The 16672-nt window shown below is 40.6% G+C and overlaps 1 protein-coding gene across 1 annotated transcript in view; it reads right to left on the reverse strand.

Moving 5' to 3' along the window:
- The window catches only part of Invadolysin (leishmanolysin-like peptidase, invadolysin), an 89419-nt gene that overhangs the window by 22966 nt on the left and 49781 nt on the right, over nt 1–16672 (reverse strand). The window contains exons 2-4 of the mRNA XM_019044606.2: nt 5678–5778; nt 3057–3087; nt 675–757 (exon numbers count right to left, since the gene is read on the reverse strand). Of these exons, the coding sequence (XP_018900151.2) occupies nt 675–757; nt 3057–3087; nt 5678–5778 (215 nt within the window). The remainder of the gene's footprint in view (nt 1–674; nt 758–3056; nt 3088–5677; nt 5779–16672) is intronic.

The raw sequence follows: 16672 nt of genomic DNA on the forward strand, positions 1-16672 counted from the left end.
CACGCGGAATCTTAAAAAAGTGATTGGAATTTACTCGTAAATTCGACTTCTATCTCATTCCTACTTTCCTTCATCAAGTTTTAGTACTATACCATTCTATGTGCCTGATCGTCGTCATTTCACTTGGAAACTAGACTACATTCTGCCTTGAAATTTTATAAATAGTAGGATAAAATGTGATATACGATTGAATCCCTCGTCATATACTTACCTGAAATCAATTGCTTTCTTGGACGTATCTCTGCCAAACGGAACTATGTGAATTAAGACATGAGCTCTGAGACTCATAAGAGTACATGCATAACCGGGCTCACCGCTCACGTCATAATGCACATAGTTCCGTTTGGCAGAAATTCGTCCATTTTGACATTCAATTTGCAAAACAAGTTGATTACAGGCAACTACACTAACTATACGGAAGATTAAGAGTGTCTATCAAGACGAAATACCTATTTTTCTAAAGGAGTTCAAAATGAAATCTCTCTCCTTCAATACCAAATTCTAAGGAGTCCTTAGATAGGCGAAGTTTCGGTCGCAAGCGCCTTCATTATGACGTGATACTCTACGCTCTCCTCCCCCGGTAGTAAGAAACCCTGACCCAAAGTAGGTTACAGAGAAGAACAATTCATTTTAAGATTAATCAGATATTTTCAAAATTGTTGAAGTATACTGACCTATTCAGCCTGATGACATTGTGTGTTTTTCTGACCATAAGAGCTTGCTCCCAATAGTGGACTGCTTCGGGTAAAACGGAATTCTGGAAAAAAACAGAAATATTCTAATGAGCATCAGAAATACTTGGATGAGTAAACTGCTGGAGCTCACACCAAATAAGTTTACGTTTTTAGACTGCGATGGAGGAACCGCCATTTTGGATATTGACTTTCCTTCCAATGCTAAACTGAAGACAGGCGATTTTCTCTCGCACAATAAAAGCCCGATAACTCTTTTGGGATTGATTCAACGATAGCGGCATTACCAGAATCTAATGGCCTCAAAAAAGTTAGATAAACAGAAATTATTGAAAGGTAAGCTAAAGCTGTGAATTAATGTGAAAATTTTTCTTCGCCATAAACGAAAAAAATTAAAAAAATTGACAAAAAATGTGACCAGCATATCCAACCTTTTCAAGGAAGAAAGAAAGAAATGTATCAAAGTTGCACCATCTCAGTGGCATTGCAACCTCATTGCAATGCAATGGAGGCGTTGGAGACGGAGAAAAAAATCTCTCGGAAAGGACATTCCTCGGTTACGATGTTTCATTATCTTTTCTAACAATTTATAATTTAGAAAAGAATATATATTGCGTGACTTCTCTGATATTTTCCGTTCCGAGCATTATAAAATCATAATATTCGGTAAAAATTTCAACAAAGTAGATAAATCTGTTTTGATCACGATGGATGAAAAGTTAGCGGATATACCGAGACATTGCAACCAGGAAGAGTCTCTGCACCAAGCGCTTCAATTGTCGCGGCTAAGATTTTTTTCTTCAAATACCTAGTTTCGGGGCAAGAAATTTGAAATTCTGAATGCAAGCTGAAAATGCGGAGTTAATTAGACCAGTTCTGCAAAAACTCCCTCTCCTGAAAAACTTCAACGGCATAATTCGATGAACGGTACTTAAAGGAGAAACTTGTCCGGTTGGGGGGTGGGGAGGGGGGAAAAATTATGATCAGAGGTGCGCCCAGGAACAAGCCTCTCCCCTGGTGGAGCGAGATCTGCGAGTCGATGATTTTCTACGCTACCATTTTCCACTTTCGTGATCACGACGGTCACGCCGCCGAAGAAAAACTCGGGCATAGGAAAAAAAAAGAAAAAAATTCACCGAGGATGAAGGAAAGAAGAACATCTACGAGAAAAATCATACATCTGATTGCGAGCGCGCCTGGAAAAACGCTCGGCTGTGCGGTGGGCTCGTAATTCGAGCTTGGATGACTTCGTCTCGAGCGAGCTGGGGTCCGGCTCGCGAATTTCCTTTCGTTTCAGTTTCGTTTAAACTACTGCGATACATCTTTCAATAAGAAATTACTATTTCTGGCTATTTCATAAAAACACTCGTCTCGTGGGCGTACAAAAGGGGGGGGGGGGCTGGCCTCCTGTCGAATTGAAAATAGTATTAACCCCCCCCCCCCCGGGAAATTCTGGATGGTGGGAAAAAACCTTTGTCGAGAATCATTATCTCTCTTAAATTAGAGTCTTACACAGAAACACCATGTTCATTCATTTAGTATTTTCTAAAATGTTCATCATGGAAGCCACAAAATGCTTCAAAATAGAGTTAAAATTTCTATAATTTTCCAGGTGTGTGTATTGGAATGCAACAATTCAAAAGTGCTTTGAGCGGAAAATAAAAAAAGAAAAAACGTAGTTATTCTGCAAAATTTGATGGAAAATCCCCCGTCACGGAAGCCACAAAATGTGTCCAAACAGATTTAAAAATTATAAAATTTTCCGGAACTATTGAATGCAACAATTCGAAAGTATTCTTTGCTGAAAGTAATAAAAGCGTAATTTTTCTGCAGAAATTGATGGAATATCTTCATCACGGACGCGTCAAAATGCGTCCAAATAGAATTTAACTTTCAAAGATTTCCCGGGGGGTTCCCGGAACCCCCTTCTGTATTGAAAGTACTCCATACCCCGCCCAGGCCCCCCCTGATGGAGAGGCCAGCCCCCACACTGGCAAAATGACCTAAAGTACATCTATGACTTCTGCGTGGAACACGCGGACCGCGTATAGCAGAAAGGAACCATGCACGCCACATCTGCAGCTATTGCCCAATTTAACTGAGCAATTTAATTTCATACAAGAGAACGCTTGGGCGGATTTTTTTTTTTTTTAAATTTTTGGAATTTGCTTCGTACAATGCAGAAATTTTACTCAAATTTCCGAAAGGGTTAGTAGGACTAAGGTTAGGGCTCTCCCTAACGTTTCCGAGTAAACGGCCAAAGTGATCGAAGTAAGTTGTTTCAATTACAAAAGATTATTTTTTTAGAATCTGATAGGTAATAAATAAGACAAACTAGAGACTTGATTGAGAGAAGCAACTTACGTTAATGAGTTGAAATTTTCCCTCGTCCAGCCTGTAATCAAATAAAAAAAGAAAGAAGTAACATTAGGTAAAGAAAAAAATAGAACATAAATGTGCATGATGGCACAAATATATGGTAAAAAGTGGACATTTTTCTATGGCATTTTTTAATAAAAATTTCACTGATTCTATAGATTATCCAGATAATTCAGCAAAATTTTGGTCAGAAACTGCGCAGTCATTTACGTGTGAAGAAAAAATTACGGTATGAAGTAATTCTTCAAGTTTGAGATAGAGTTACGTCATTTCAACGACAACGTAGGAAACAACGAGTGGAGTTCTTAAAGTTCTAGATTCGGTCGCATAAGCTCGACAAGCTGTGTTTTTTCGGTTTGTCAAACAGAACTTTCGGTTCGCTTAACCGAGCTTGCGGTCCACACAACCGGACTTCTGATTTACGAAAACATCACTTAACCGTCGATTCAGCTCGTGTCCTCTGAACCTAGTCTTTTGTCAGTTGTTTCAATTTTCGAAAGTTACATTTTATACTGGCCGATGCGTCAGTTAGGGAACCAACAGTTTAGGTCTTCACAATGATGAACCGAAGTATCAGGTTGGCAAACCGAATAGTTGGCAAACCGCAATCACACGCTGAATTTGGCAGCTGAATATGGGAGTCGACAGTCATCGCTCAACAGCTGAAATTTCGCAGATTCGACTTACTTTCATCCAGATGTGCATCAAATCTATTCGAATAGTTCAGAAAAATCCGACATTATCTGATGGTCGCTGAGAATCGTTGCTGAATTTTGTGCGACACGCGCAAAATTCAGGCATCGGGCCGATGACTTCCACATTCAAGCCACATTCAGCTCCCACATTCAGCGTGTAATTGCGGCATGAGTGATCGGTTATTACGGAGTTTTTACTAACATTTCTAATCCTCTGTTTGTTCCCCGTTTCGGAGAAAAGTTCAAAAACCTATTGAAACGAGTGAATGTTCAATTTGATTATGGTGAACATGGTTTCCTCGGCAAGTAGGAAAGCTTGAATCAAATAAACGGAAAGTTCTAATTCCTCACGCATAAGTTGTAACCGGAACTTTTCAATTTGTTCACCGTGCTGAACAAGTATTGTGATGAGAAAACATAAATTTTAACGCTTGATTTCTGACGCTGTCCAGTAGTCCACTCCTAGCAATGGCGCGCAAGTCATAATAACAAGAGCCAGTGATGGTTTCACGCATTTAACTCGAAACTTGTTGAGCGAAGAAGGCGCATTATTATGCCGTTCGGGTTTCGGATGAAATTACAAGCGATGCAGTTGTATTCGATGCTCGCCGCAATAGCAATACCGCATAGCATTCGATAATTAGAGGATTGCGGCGATATTTAATTACTCCATTTCCCCGCTGGTTTCCGAATCAATACAATACTTTGAGGCTTTAATGAATTGTTCACCTTGGTGCAGGTAGCTGACTAATAAAGCCTGCTTTCACACATACGTACATTTGGACTAAATTTAGCAGAATGAAACAAAGTACAGAACATACCTAATTTATAAAACATTGCTTTTCTATTATCTTTTCCTTTTAGAAAAACAAAGTCGCGTGGTTTTTATACCAAAAATGAGGAGTTTAATTGTTACGAGGATGGAAGAATTCGCCGTAAAAATCGGTGTGAATGAAAAGTCGCTCTTCCTCTTTCCTACAAATTGAGTTTCATTTTTTAGAAATCTGAAGAGCGGGGCCAGTTGCCACTCATTGTCAGTTTTTCCAGCTTTAATTTAAGATTATTTTCCAATTAAATTCCGAGCTATTTCATTAAAGTATAGTGATTGCTCTGCCGAATTCAATCCTCTGCGCAAACGGAAAAACTGGAGAGGGCCCAAAAGAATGGGTCCGTTGCACTGCGGTTATCGAATCCTTGGTTCTTGTAGATCCGCTAAAAATAACAAGATCTGCCAAACAGCAACTCTCTACGTTCAATATTGCCGAAATATCACCCTTTCAAAAATCGAGTTTTTGACGTCATACACCGTGGTGTTGACACCCTTGGTTTCTTCCACCTTGCTTTCATCTGTCAAGGAAACACACATTTTCACTAGTTACTCAAAGTGTAACTCAAGGTGGAAGGAACAAAGGGTGTCATTACCGCGGTGGATGACGTCAAAAACCCGATTTTTCAAAGGACAATATCTCGAATAATATGTAACGTAAAAAGATGCTGTTTAGACATATCTTACTATTTTTAGCTAATCCACAAAAATCAAGCACCAAAACACGATTCAGTGACCAGCGCAACTGACCACTTGACCAGTGTCTTCGTAAGAATAAGTCGTAATGTTCACGACTTTCCGAATGAATATTGCCTCTCAATTCAACTTCTCAAGCTTGTTTATCTATTTATTCATTTATTTATTTTAAACGTACCCCAAGTATTTATTTCCCAGTCCTACCTCTGGCCGGAGTTAAACTCATCCCTTTTTCTCAGCGTTTCATAGATTGCAAATTTCAAAGCTCTCATTCTGATTCTAAGAAGATGGCTTTTCCCCGATTTCCCACGTGGCCGTGAACTGGACGGCGGACAGTGCAGAGTGGACACTCTGGTGAAAGTAAATGGCATAATTTGACGGATCCTTACCTATATACGCTTTCATCGTAGTACAAGAGTATCCTCAAAGGTTGGTCTACGCTCCGCTTTTTCATGATGTGAGGCGGCTCCAAATGCACTCCGCGTATGACCTGCAACAGACGAAAACTTCCATTTAAAATACTAGCGATAAAACCAAGAGAAGAAAGAAAGAAAAGATTTCGGGGTAAAGATAAGATAGGAATCAAAGTATCAAAATGCGAATGTCAATAATAAACTTATGGTAGGCTTATACTTGACTTTTGGTAAACTTACAATAACTTATTGGTGATAAACTTATGGTTAACTTTAGAGTATGGTATAAGACTTGCAATCCACGTATCTGGATTCCGAAGTTCCAGGGTTTCTGTTCCTATGAAATGTCTTTTGCTCAACGCCAAAAGGCGATTTTCTCCTGCACAGGGTCACTTTTTGAACCTTACTTCAGAAACTTAAATAAAATAGGCTTTTGAAAAGATTCTTAGCCACTGATGACGGGGTGTCAACTAAAACTGGCTAGTAAAAAAATAAGAACTTTGTAAGTATTTCCGCAAAAAATTCAAGCCCTTTTCGACAGAGAAATTGAGAGCTTTTCCAGTGTCTCAATGTGCCTTCACACGACGAAATTCGAAAAATTTCAAAATACACGCACAAATTGCGACAAAAATGACGTAATCTCGAAATTCAAAGCTCATTGGTAACCTGAAGATGTACTGGCTGCACAATCGCGATCCAGCGGGCAAACACGCCACTAAAAATCAAAGTGCAAAGAGATTGCATGCTTTCCAGGCTGTCTGAATACATGATACGCATAGTATGAGGCGAAAAATTCAAGACCTTCTAGCGGAATTTCCGTACTTCTTCAGTCCTTCCGGACCGTCGCTAAAGAGTCAGTACTTTTCCGAACTTTCCGGACCAGTGCTGCTGTTGTAAGGAAGAACGCCGTATGAACATACGAAAGTTGCCAAATTTCCCTTGATAAAACATGTATTTTTAACGGCATTCGTCCATATTTTTCCTTGAAATTTTCAGATATTTTATATTGAATTGCTTGCAAAATTGCCTGAAAATGTTGAGAAAAAATAATCACAATTTTCCCAATAAATTCGGTTTTTATCGAAGGAAACTTGGCAACTTCTGAAGGCTCATACGGCGTTCTCCCTTGCCACGGCAGAGTTGACACCCTGCAATGACCTCAAAAATCATGAGATTTGACCAAGAGGGTTTCTAAAACATACTTAGTCAAAAAAAAAAAAAATTAAAAATGGGAAGTCAGAGTGCTTATATGGACGTATTTCTATCAACGGTACTAAGCGCCATAGGGTGAGGAAGGTAGAGGGGGCTTGGATTGGCAGGTGTTGCGGAGAAAGATGCTCGTTCCGTCGTATACTCGCAATGCTTTTCCATGGCGCTTTAGTTCCGTTTGACAGAACGCGCTATCCGGGATTCTAAAATCCTCAAAAGGAACTCAATTTGGCACTTAGTTCCGTTAACAGAAATACGTCCATACGGTGTGAATAGGGACCTGGAAACACAGTGATCGAAATGCGGGTTTTCGGACTTTCTCCATCGAAGATGAGAGGGTACACTAACTAAACACAGCTGAAAAGACGACGAGCGGAATTTTTGGAATCTTTCAGAGCTTGTGGCAACAGTGGAGGGGAGGGGGAGGGGGCTGGGTTTTAATGCGCACTTTCACTCGCTCTTGCGGCCGGGGCCGGGCCGGGCAGCGTCGCGACGCCGGGCCGGGCCGAAACCCTTTGTTTTCGGCCGCTGCCAACCACGTGGTCGGCGGTTACAGCTGTTGAGCGGCGAAAAAAACGCCCTAACCGAACCAACTACTCCGGGATTTTGCTGCGGCTCAAAGGAATAGAAGTTCCTTCACGGCGATCGAGTCTCGGTTAAGCCTTGTCTTTACAGGACGTTTCATGGGATTTGACCCAAGTTCGAATTGAAGGGGCCGAATTTCGTCGGTCCTTTCCCCGTACTTAAATTGTCACCTTCCGGCTTAAGTATCACAAGCGCCATGCGACACTTTAAAATTTCCGCCGCCATTTTATTTTTTACAGAGGAAATTGTTGGTTGAATCTGTTAGAAAAATTCACTAAATCTTATCGGCAGCACAAAAAAATTCAGGGAAATTTTCAAACAGATTCAACCAACAATTTCTCTGTAAAAATATTGGATGGCGGCGAAAATTTCTAAACGTCCAATGGCACTTGTTTTCAAATAATTCACTGAATTTTATCGGCAGCGCAAAGAAAATTCAGTGAAATTTTCAAACAGATTCCACCAACAATTAAATGGCGACGAACGTTTTTAAACGTCCCATGGCGCTTGTGATAATTCGGCCGGAAGGTGACGATATCGACAGGGACTTTGTCCTACCCCTGGAAGATGCAATTTAAACAGCCTCATCTCGAAACCACATACCTTTTTGGCACTGGCAACTCCAGATCGCCATAACTCTAAGTTGCATTGTAACTCTTGGCCGTTCTTTCAAAAAGTGTTCAGAATACACTCATCTGTACTCGGTGACGAAATTTTGAGTTATCGCGGCGAGTGGACTAAGGTTTAAGCCCTCCGTACATACATGATACCTGCCTTTTGTTTTTGAATATTCGTAAGAATGAGCGTGTCCCGAATGTTGAACAACATCAAATCGAAACCCACTCGAAGACCAGGAGACACCGCTTCGCGTTTTGTCTGTCAATATTTGTGTCAACGCAGCCAACACTCAACAATCCTGTTCGTCGATAAGTGGAATGCTTTTTCGAGCGAGTACCCGACTTGGCTAATGGTGTTTCACTGAGCACTGAAACCTTGCCGTTCGTTTGCTTGACTAACTGAAATCGTTGTGGAGAGTTGAGAGGGCCTTGTAACATAAACTAAGAACTCACGCGCTTCTCAGCATGAGAGTTTTTCGATCTGTAACGACAAGATGACATCAGTTGGATTTTTGATAATTTTTGAGTATCGATCAGCAAAATATGATAAGATCTGTCTAACCACGAAAATTCTATGTCCAATATCAACGGAGACATTACCCTTCAAAGAACACATCCTGTGACGTCACGGTGGACGCGGAGGTGTATGCATACAATGGTTTCTTTCACCGTAGTTTCATCCGTGTTACAGGTCGAATAGCAAGTACAAATGTGTGCGCATTGACGAATTCAAGGTGAAAGGGCGCATGGTATAAGCTACCCCACGGAGGATGACGACAAAAGCCGTGTTTATCGAAGGGCAAAAGCTCCGTTCATGATGGACGTAAAAACTTGGTGATTGAAAAAATATTGTTATTTTTAGCTGATCTATGATCTGAAATCATCTAAGCCCGATTCTGCTCGCTTAGAACCACCGTAAGTTTTTCAGACCCTAGCGTAGGCGGATCCGGGGAGGGAGGGAGAGGGGAGGGGCGTGCGCCCCTGCCCCCCCCCCCGTTCGCTCGAAAAAAAGGAAGAAAAGGGGGAAAAATGAAAGAAGCAGGAGAGCGGAGAAAAGAAGAAAAAAGGACGCCTATATATGGTATGATCATTTTGACGAAATCGACTCAAACTGCATATCATATGCTTTAAAATTTCGAAAATTTTCCGGCAAAAGCCCTCCCGACCCCCCTTACTTCCCCCCCCCCCCCTCTACGCTTTCGAAGTGTCTCCTATGGACCCCTGGGAACCCTTCAACACATTTTTTGTGAAAAAATGACTTGATTCTTTCCTAATCCGTTTCGTAAAAATGATTGATAGCAAAAGTTACTTTTTCAACATTTTCTGAGTCTCGTCCACCCACGATCGCACACCTCGGTTGGTCTGCCCAAGAATTTGTCCAGCTACGCCCATGCATGTCCGTCAGTTTAACAATGTGTAATTAGAGAAGAAAATCGTTATAACGACAACTTGGGAGTTGCTAAGCTCATAGTGACGATTCAATACTCGAAGCTCGGATAAAACGAGCGCTTAGGAGCTATCCTGCCGTGATAGCGAAGAAAGCAGTGAGTGCATGCTGGGATGAACCTCCAGACGCATAAAAACATGGGCTAATCGTGGCTCATACAGAATTCCACTTACTGCTCTCTTGGCTGTGACGGGAGTATGAGGGTACGCGTGACGCCCTTTTCTTGTTCGAGAGGAGGCGCGGATGGCGTCCGGGAGGAACCATCGAGCGCGGTAAATTAAAAGCTGGCATAAAAATTACAGCTGGTATTACTCAGTACTCAGCCCGAGAATTCTTCACGATCGTAACCTTTGTGGTGTGCAGTATGCTCTAATGGTAATTTAAGCTTATTCTTCTTCTCCTTTATGAAATTATTAAAGAGGCCGCTCTTCCTTCTCGGCTCTTGCGCCTTCACCGGGTAATGTGGCATCACGTTCACCGTAATGGACTCCAAGCTAAATCCAGCTAATCCTAAGCTACTACACCACAATTCTTTTTTTTTTAGAGGGGTGGGGGGATTAATATGAGCAAAATGCTCAGAAAATCCAGCTAGTCGAAAAGTCAAATCCTAAATTACTACACCACCCTTTTTTTGAGGGGGGGGGGGGGGGATTAATAGGAGCAAAATTCTCCGAAAATCCAGCTAATCGAGAAACTAATTCTAAACTACTACACCACAATTTTTTTTTTGAGGGGGGGGGGGGGATTAATAGAAGCAAAATGCTCAGAAAATCCAGCTAATCGAGAAGCTAAATCCTAAACTACTACACCACAATTTTTTTTTTTTGAGGGGGGATCAATAAGATCAAAATGCTCAGAAAATCCAGCTAATCAAAAAGCCAAATCCTAAATTACTACACCACCCTTTTTTTGAGGGAGGGGGATTAATAGGAGCAAAATGCTCAGAAAATCCAGCTAATCGAGAAGCTAAATCCTAAACTACTACACCACAATTTTTTTTTCTTGGGGGGGGGGGGGGGGTAATAATAATGAGAAAAATGTTGAGAACAGGTTTCATCAAAAGGAGCACATACAAATGGCCCTCCCCCGCGTGTGGAGCATTGGCCAAATTCCCTCTTTTTCTATCACGTGTGAGAGATTATTATTTTTTTAAACTTTTCAAAATAGTGGACAGTGGCGGGGAAGTGACAGAGAATGCCTTGCAGTGCTGTGAACTGTTTCGAGGATTGCATGTGCACGTTAGGTTAGCAGCTTTCAGTTCCAATAAGCGATCAAAATACAGTATTATATTCAGCGTATCGATGTACTTCAAGTACTTTGCTTCAAAAGCACTACGTATGGCAAATACACTCACGGACATACGAAAACTCCATTCCATTTCGGAACCTTATATAGTAAGAGATTTCATTATGGAGAATCTCTGGAACTTGCGCGTAAAGTCTACTGGTTGCTATGCGAACCACTTGAATTATTATGAGTTTTGCGATGCAGTCTCACGGTTAAGAGCTTTTGGCTCATGAATTTGTCCAGCTATCTACGCCAAGTGGTTTGCAAAAGTAAAATATTCTTTGTTTCTATAACGACACAGCTCTCTCGATCGTTCAAACACCTCATAGCTGCTTCACAAAAATAATGTGCTTTACACTGTCCATCTGTGTTTTCTTCTCTTGTGACTTTTCAGTCACAGTAAGGGCACAGAGCAACATGCTCTTTTTAGAGACGGTAAAATAGACAACAGAATATCTCAATTGCGGCGTTTCTATGCCTCCCTTTATATTTGTTATTTTTTCAAGGAGAACGAATCAGCAAATCGGAATTCGCACCGAAAATTCATCACATGTTGTCAAGAAATGACATGATATGGTTTCCAATAATAGGAAAATTACAAGAGGGAATTTGCAACGTTGCAGATCGAGAAACGAGGTTGTTCATTCTATCGTCGTTACCACGTCATTTGGATATTGCAACCATTTTAGAACAAAAAAGCCTTTCTTCGTGTGAGATGGCATGCAATTTTTGTGTCTTTGAACTGTTAAGGTAACTTGAAGTATATTGCAGCAAGGTTGTTAAAAATGGGCACTCAACCTATTTTAACAAAACATATTTTGTATACAGCTTGTATTTATCATACAGGCACCCTAGGGTGCGTCAAAAAAAATGAAAGTCTGAAATGTTCCGCTCCCCAGGCGGCAATCGATGACGTTTGGTAAAAAAACATGTTTGCCAAAATTTGGGCCAATTTCAATCATTTTAAATGGTGCCAAAGGTCAATTTTGTGATAAATTATGATATTTTGGTTTAGACCTCGATTTCGTACAAAAAACTCGATTTTACGCTGAAATCGTGCGTTTACGAGAAAAATGTCAAAGAACTCGACTTGTAGAGGATGAAATTTTACACTAGGAGGACGTCTTTGTAACCGATAAAAATCAAATTGAACTAGAAAAACTCAACTCGGTATTTATTTTTTTGGTCCTCAGAATTTCCGAGGTCTTACTAAGTAGAGGTTTAAAAGACTCATTTTTCACGAAAATAAGTCGAAAGAGGGTATAAATGAACTGTAGGCAAGTGTTGAGGATGCAAATGTCATCAGAACTTCCTCAGTTTCAAAAAAAGTTCCAACTATTTTGCACAATCCTCCAAAAAGTGTACGACTCGAGAAGCAGGATCGTGCTATAATAGTAGGGGGAAAGTGCGGTTTGACCGGGAAAAATTGCGTAACAAACTTTCCCTATGTAATCGTCATCAGTAGGTCCCCCTGAACAACTTCCTAAAAGTTAAAAATGGCTCGACCCCGGAATATCCCTCAAAAAAGTTAAAATTGAAAATGGCGGCCGTAATAAGGGTCCGGGAAATCGGTATTTTAAAATGCTCATCCTGTCTCATCATGTGAGGTAGCATTTCCTATGTAATTTTGGTCGTAGATTTCATAAATGAATTCCGCAAGGCCTCTTCTGACCTTACGTTTCTCTCGGTAGTCGTATGTTTCCTTTAATTTCCTTCATTAAATACATTTATAACATCAAATTTAAGTTTCTTGGCCATAAATACATGAAAATAAAGACACTTCACTTTCCTTGTTCCTTCGGTGAATATTTAAAAAAATGCAACCTCCTGCCTTTCACATTTGGCCGCCATCTTCGATTTGGAGCGCCCCCTTTGGCCGGAGGGCCTTGCGGAATTTATTTATGAAATCTACGACCAAAATTACATAGGAAATGATACCTCACATGATGAGACAGGATGAGCATTTTAAAATACCGATTTCCCGGACCCTCTTATTACGGCCGCCATTTTCAATTTTAACTTTTTTGAGGGATATTCCGGGGTCGGGCCATTTTTAACTTTTAGGAAGTTGTTCAGGGGGACCTACTGATGACGATTACATAGGGAAAGTTTGTTACGCAATTTTTCCCGGTCAAACCGCACTTTCCCCCTACTATTATAGCACGATCCTGCTTCTCGAGTCGTACACTTTTTGGAGGATTGTGCAAAATAGTTGGAACTTTTTTTGAAACTGAGGAAGTTCTGATGACATTTGCATCCTCAACACTTGCCTACAGTTCATTTATACCCTCTTTCGACTTATTTTCGTGAAAAATGAGTCTTTTAAACCTACTTAGTAAGACCTCGGAAATTCTGAGGACCAAAAAAATAAATACCGAGTTGAGTTTTTCTAGTTCAATTTGATTTTTATCGGTTACAAAGACGTCCTCCTAGTGTAAAATTTCATCCTCTACAAGTCGAGTTCTTTGACATTTTTCTCGTAAACGCACGATTTCAGCGTAAAATCGAGTTTTTTGTACGAAATCGAGGTCTAAACCAAAATATCATAATTTTATCACAAAATTGACCTTTGGCACCATTTAAAATGATTGAAATTGGCCCAAATTTTGGCAAACATGTTTTTTTACCAAACGTCATCGATTGCCGCCTGGGGAGCGGAACATTTCAGACTTTCATTTTTTTTGACGCACCCTAAGGCACCCCCGTATGGGAAAGTAGCTGTCCTCCCTCCTCACTATCGATCAGTGATTGTACAATTAATTTTATAGTTGGCGTTTTCTAGTCTTAATTTTGCTCCCTATTCTTCCTTCAAAAGAAACTAAAATCAACTTGTGCGTTATATCATCGAGTTAGTTCCTAAGGGAAGTTCTCTGATGGCCCGTTATTGGAATCCGGCCTCGTTGGTGCATTCAAAGTTACCCTAATTGTTTACATTCTAGATGGACTTTCAAACTTCTGGAAGCTTTTATGCCGGTACTAATAACGTACTTTTAAGCTTTGAGATAATTCCAGTGCAAACAAAGTGAGGTTTTACCGTAATAATAACAACTTCGGTCACAATGAGAGCGGTTGTATCTTTGAAAGCTGAACAGATGCTGTTGATCAGTTGCGTGGTGTGCTTTGCGATACATCGATTGTTATGCCATTTAAACCTATGGAAAAGGATTGATAAGCAGGGTTTTCGCAGCGATCACCTTAATAATCGATTCTTTACCATAGGTTTAAATGACATAACAATCGATGGATCGCAATTCACGCCACGCCACTGATGTTGATCGATAGGATTTCACTTAACTTTGATACAACACAGTCCGCTCTCTCGGCAAAGTCAGGGGAAGGTCCAAACTTTCGTGTTTCAGAAGAAAAAATCGTAAGCTCTCTTTTGCCCGAAACGGCTGGAGAAACGGACCAAGAAGGGTAATTAGTATAGGTAATCATTTCATGCGAAGTCTATCAAATCGGATAATGAAGTATTTATTGACGATTGCCTTTCGTTTCGACAGTTCCGTTCGAGGCTTTCGAAAACGCACCGCAAATCAGCTTTGAGATTTCAAATTGCCTAGCGACTTTTCGTAAACTTCTTAATGCGTGGTTTTACGCGCGTAACTAAATGCACGCGTGTGTGTGCTCACATATACTCAGGCGGAGTTGTCTAACAGACCTCAGCAAAATATTGTGAGCGATTATTTCCTTTCAGTGATTCAATGGGTCTGTTGCAAACTTTCGCTAGAGCAAAAATAAGAGTTTTTACTCATAGAAAGTGTCTCAAAAATTACGGTGAGCGCATCGGCAAACAACACAGTGTGGGGGAAAAAACAAAGCTCGATTGAGTAGTCTGCTAATGCCGTTGTCGTGCGCAATTTGATTCACGTGTGGTTTTGTTTTTCACTTGACCGAGCAATTCAAAGTTCCCGTAACCAGTGGACAATTAAAACGTAAATATATTAGCAGGAAGTTGATTTTAGTAGTTTTCGTGGCGCGAATCGTGTTCTACGGGAAATTTTGGTGAAGAATCAAGTATCAGAGTGCTTAATTTCGTACCTTCTTTAATGATCCATTCAATCTAAAAAAGCGAACATGTAGACCTTTCCTAGCTTTTCTCGGAGACAATATTTTTTCGGGAGGAAGGAGGCAACGTTGGAATGCTCATACGGCGTCGAAACACAGCATGGGCCTTTTAAGCCCCATTGCATTGTTCGATACCGCGATTATCCTGACGCGAGTTCGAATAATTGCGCCAAACACGGCGGTGCGGTCGGCGTCAAACTCATATCAGCGCCTTCAAGACTGCAGGAATACTTCATGCATTGCGCCAAACAGTGCGGACGCATGTTAGCGCCTACAAGCCCGCTTGAATACTTCTCGCATTGCACTAAACGCAATTCGAGAGTTATATTTGCGATATTCGACTACGAGTATAGGATAGGCACACTGGCGCGGCGCTAGCTGGGTTGAAGGCGCATCACACTATGAAGATGACTCGACACTCCACCGCACTCCCTTCCCTGGCCTGCGCGACGCTAAAATCGCCCAAAACTCGGTCATATCTTGTGACGGTCCCTGCCCAGTTTTTACCCCAATTAAAAGGTTAATATGTATCTTAATTTCAACAATTCCAGAAACTCGGACGATGTTTAAACGATGCAAAAATTCTGAAACTTGAATCGCATAAAATTAATTTTGGCTTAATAAAAAGAAAACAGAACGAACGAAAATATAGCATCGAAATTTTTTGTGATTTTATTGTAAATCATTCCAGAAATTTCGAAACTTCTAAAAAACTGTGAGTAGCTTTTTTTCCAAAAAATTGAATTCATCCAGTCCGATGTTGTCGACATTTGTGATTTTTACGAGTTGGCAACACCATTTTTTCCTCTGTTTGGAGCCATTATGGATATCGGTTCCGGATGATGCAGCTGGCAAAATCGACTGTTCTTTAATTTAAATGGAAAGGGGAAAAAGTTTTTCTAATCTGTATGAATCGCCACTATTGCCGCAAGGTTGTTACACTTCAGTGAATGATCGATTATCGATATTTCCCCAATTTAAGCTATGGTGAAGAATCGATTGAGTAGGTGTTCGTTGCAAACACCCTGTTTCCCGATCCTTGTCCATTGGTTTAGTTAACAAATCAATGAATATGTATATTTCCCCACTTTAAACTATGGTGAAGAATCGATTATGAAGGTGTTCGTTGCAAACACCCTGTTTATCGATCCTTGTCCATTGGTTTAGTTAACAAATCAATGAATATATCGCAAAGCACGCTATGCCACTGCCAAGAATTATCAACATTTGATCGATCGTCGCATGTCACCGTTCTCGTACATGATGTATATGGACTTTGGGAAACTCAAGGTAGATTTACACAGGTATGGACAAGTTGAAAATTTCCATGAGCCTCAGTACGTGTCACATGACTACGTGACGTAGGTTAAGGGGCCCGTTTTTTAATTAAATTTCAATCAAATTGACATTCAAACGTTTGTGCGTTTAAACGTTAAAATTAATATCGCATTATCAATATTGTGCAAAAAATCCCACAAAATTTTGACAAACGATAAACCGAACATAATAAATCAAAATAATCAAAACATACGAAATGGCGAAAGTTAAGGGGCCTCTGGAGAGCCAATCAGAGGCCAGTTGTTTAGTTCTGTCCATACCTGTGTAAATCTACCTTCGGGAAACTTCTGACAGATACTTCAACGGGATAGACTCGAGTGTTCCTTGATCACCTCTGTTAAACATTTTATTAGTCCGCAGAATGATGGCAAATATTCAGTAACGTTCGATTGATACAGCGAAGAAGGAGAATTAAAGAAG

Source organism: Bemisia tabaci, chromosome 2, assembly GCF_918797505.1.
Source record: "Bemisia tabaci chromosome 2, PGI_BMITA_v3".
In the NCBI taxonomy this organism is placed as follows: domain Eukaryota; kingdom Metazoa; phylum Arthropoda; class Insecta; order Hemiptera; family Aleyrodidae; genus Bemisia; species Bemisia tabaci.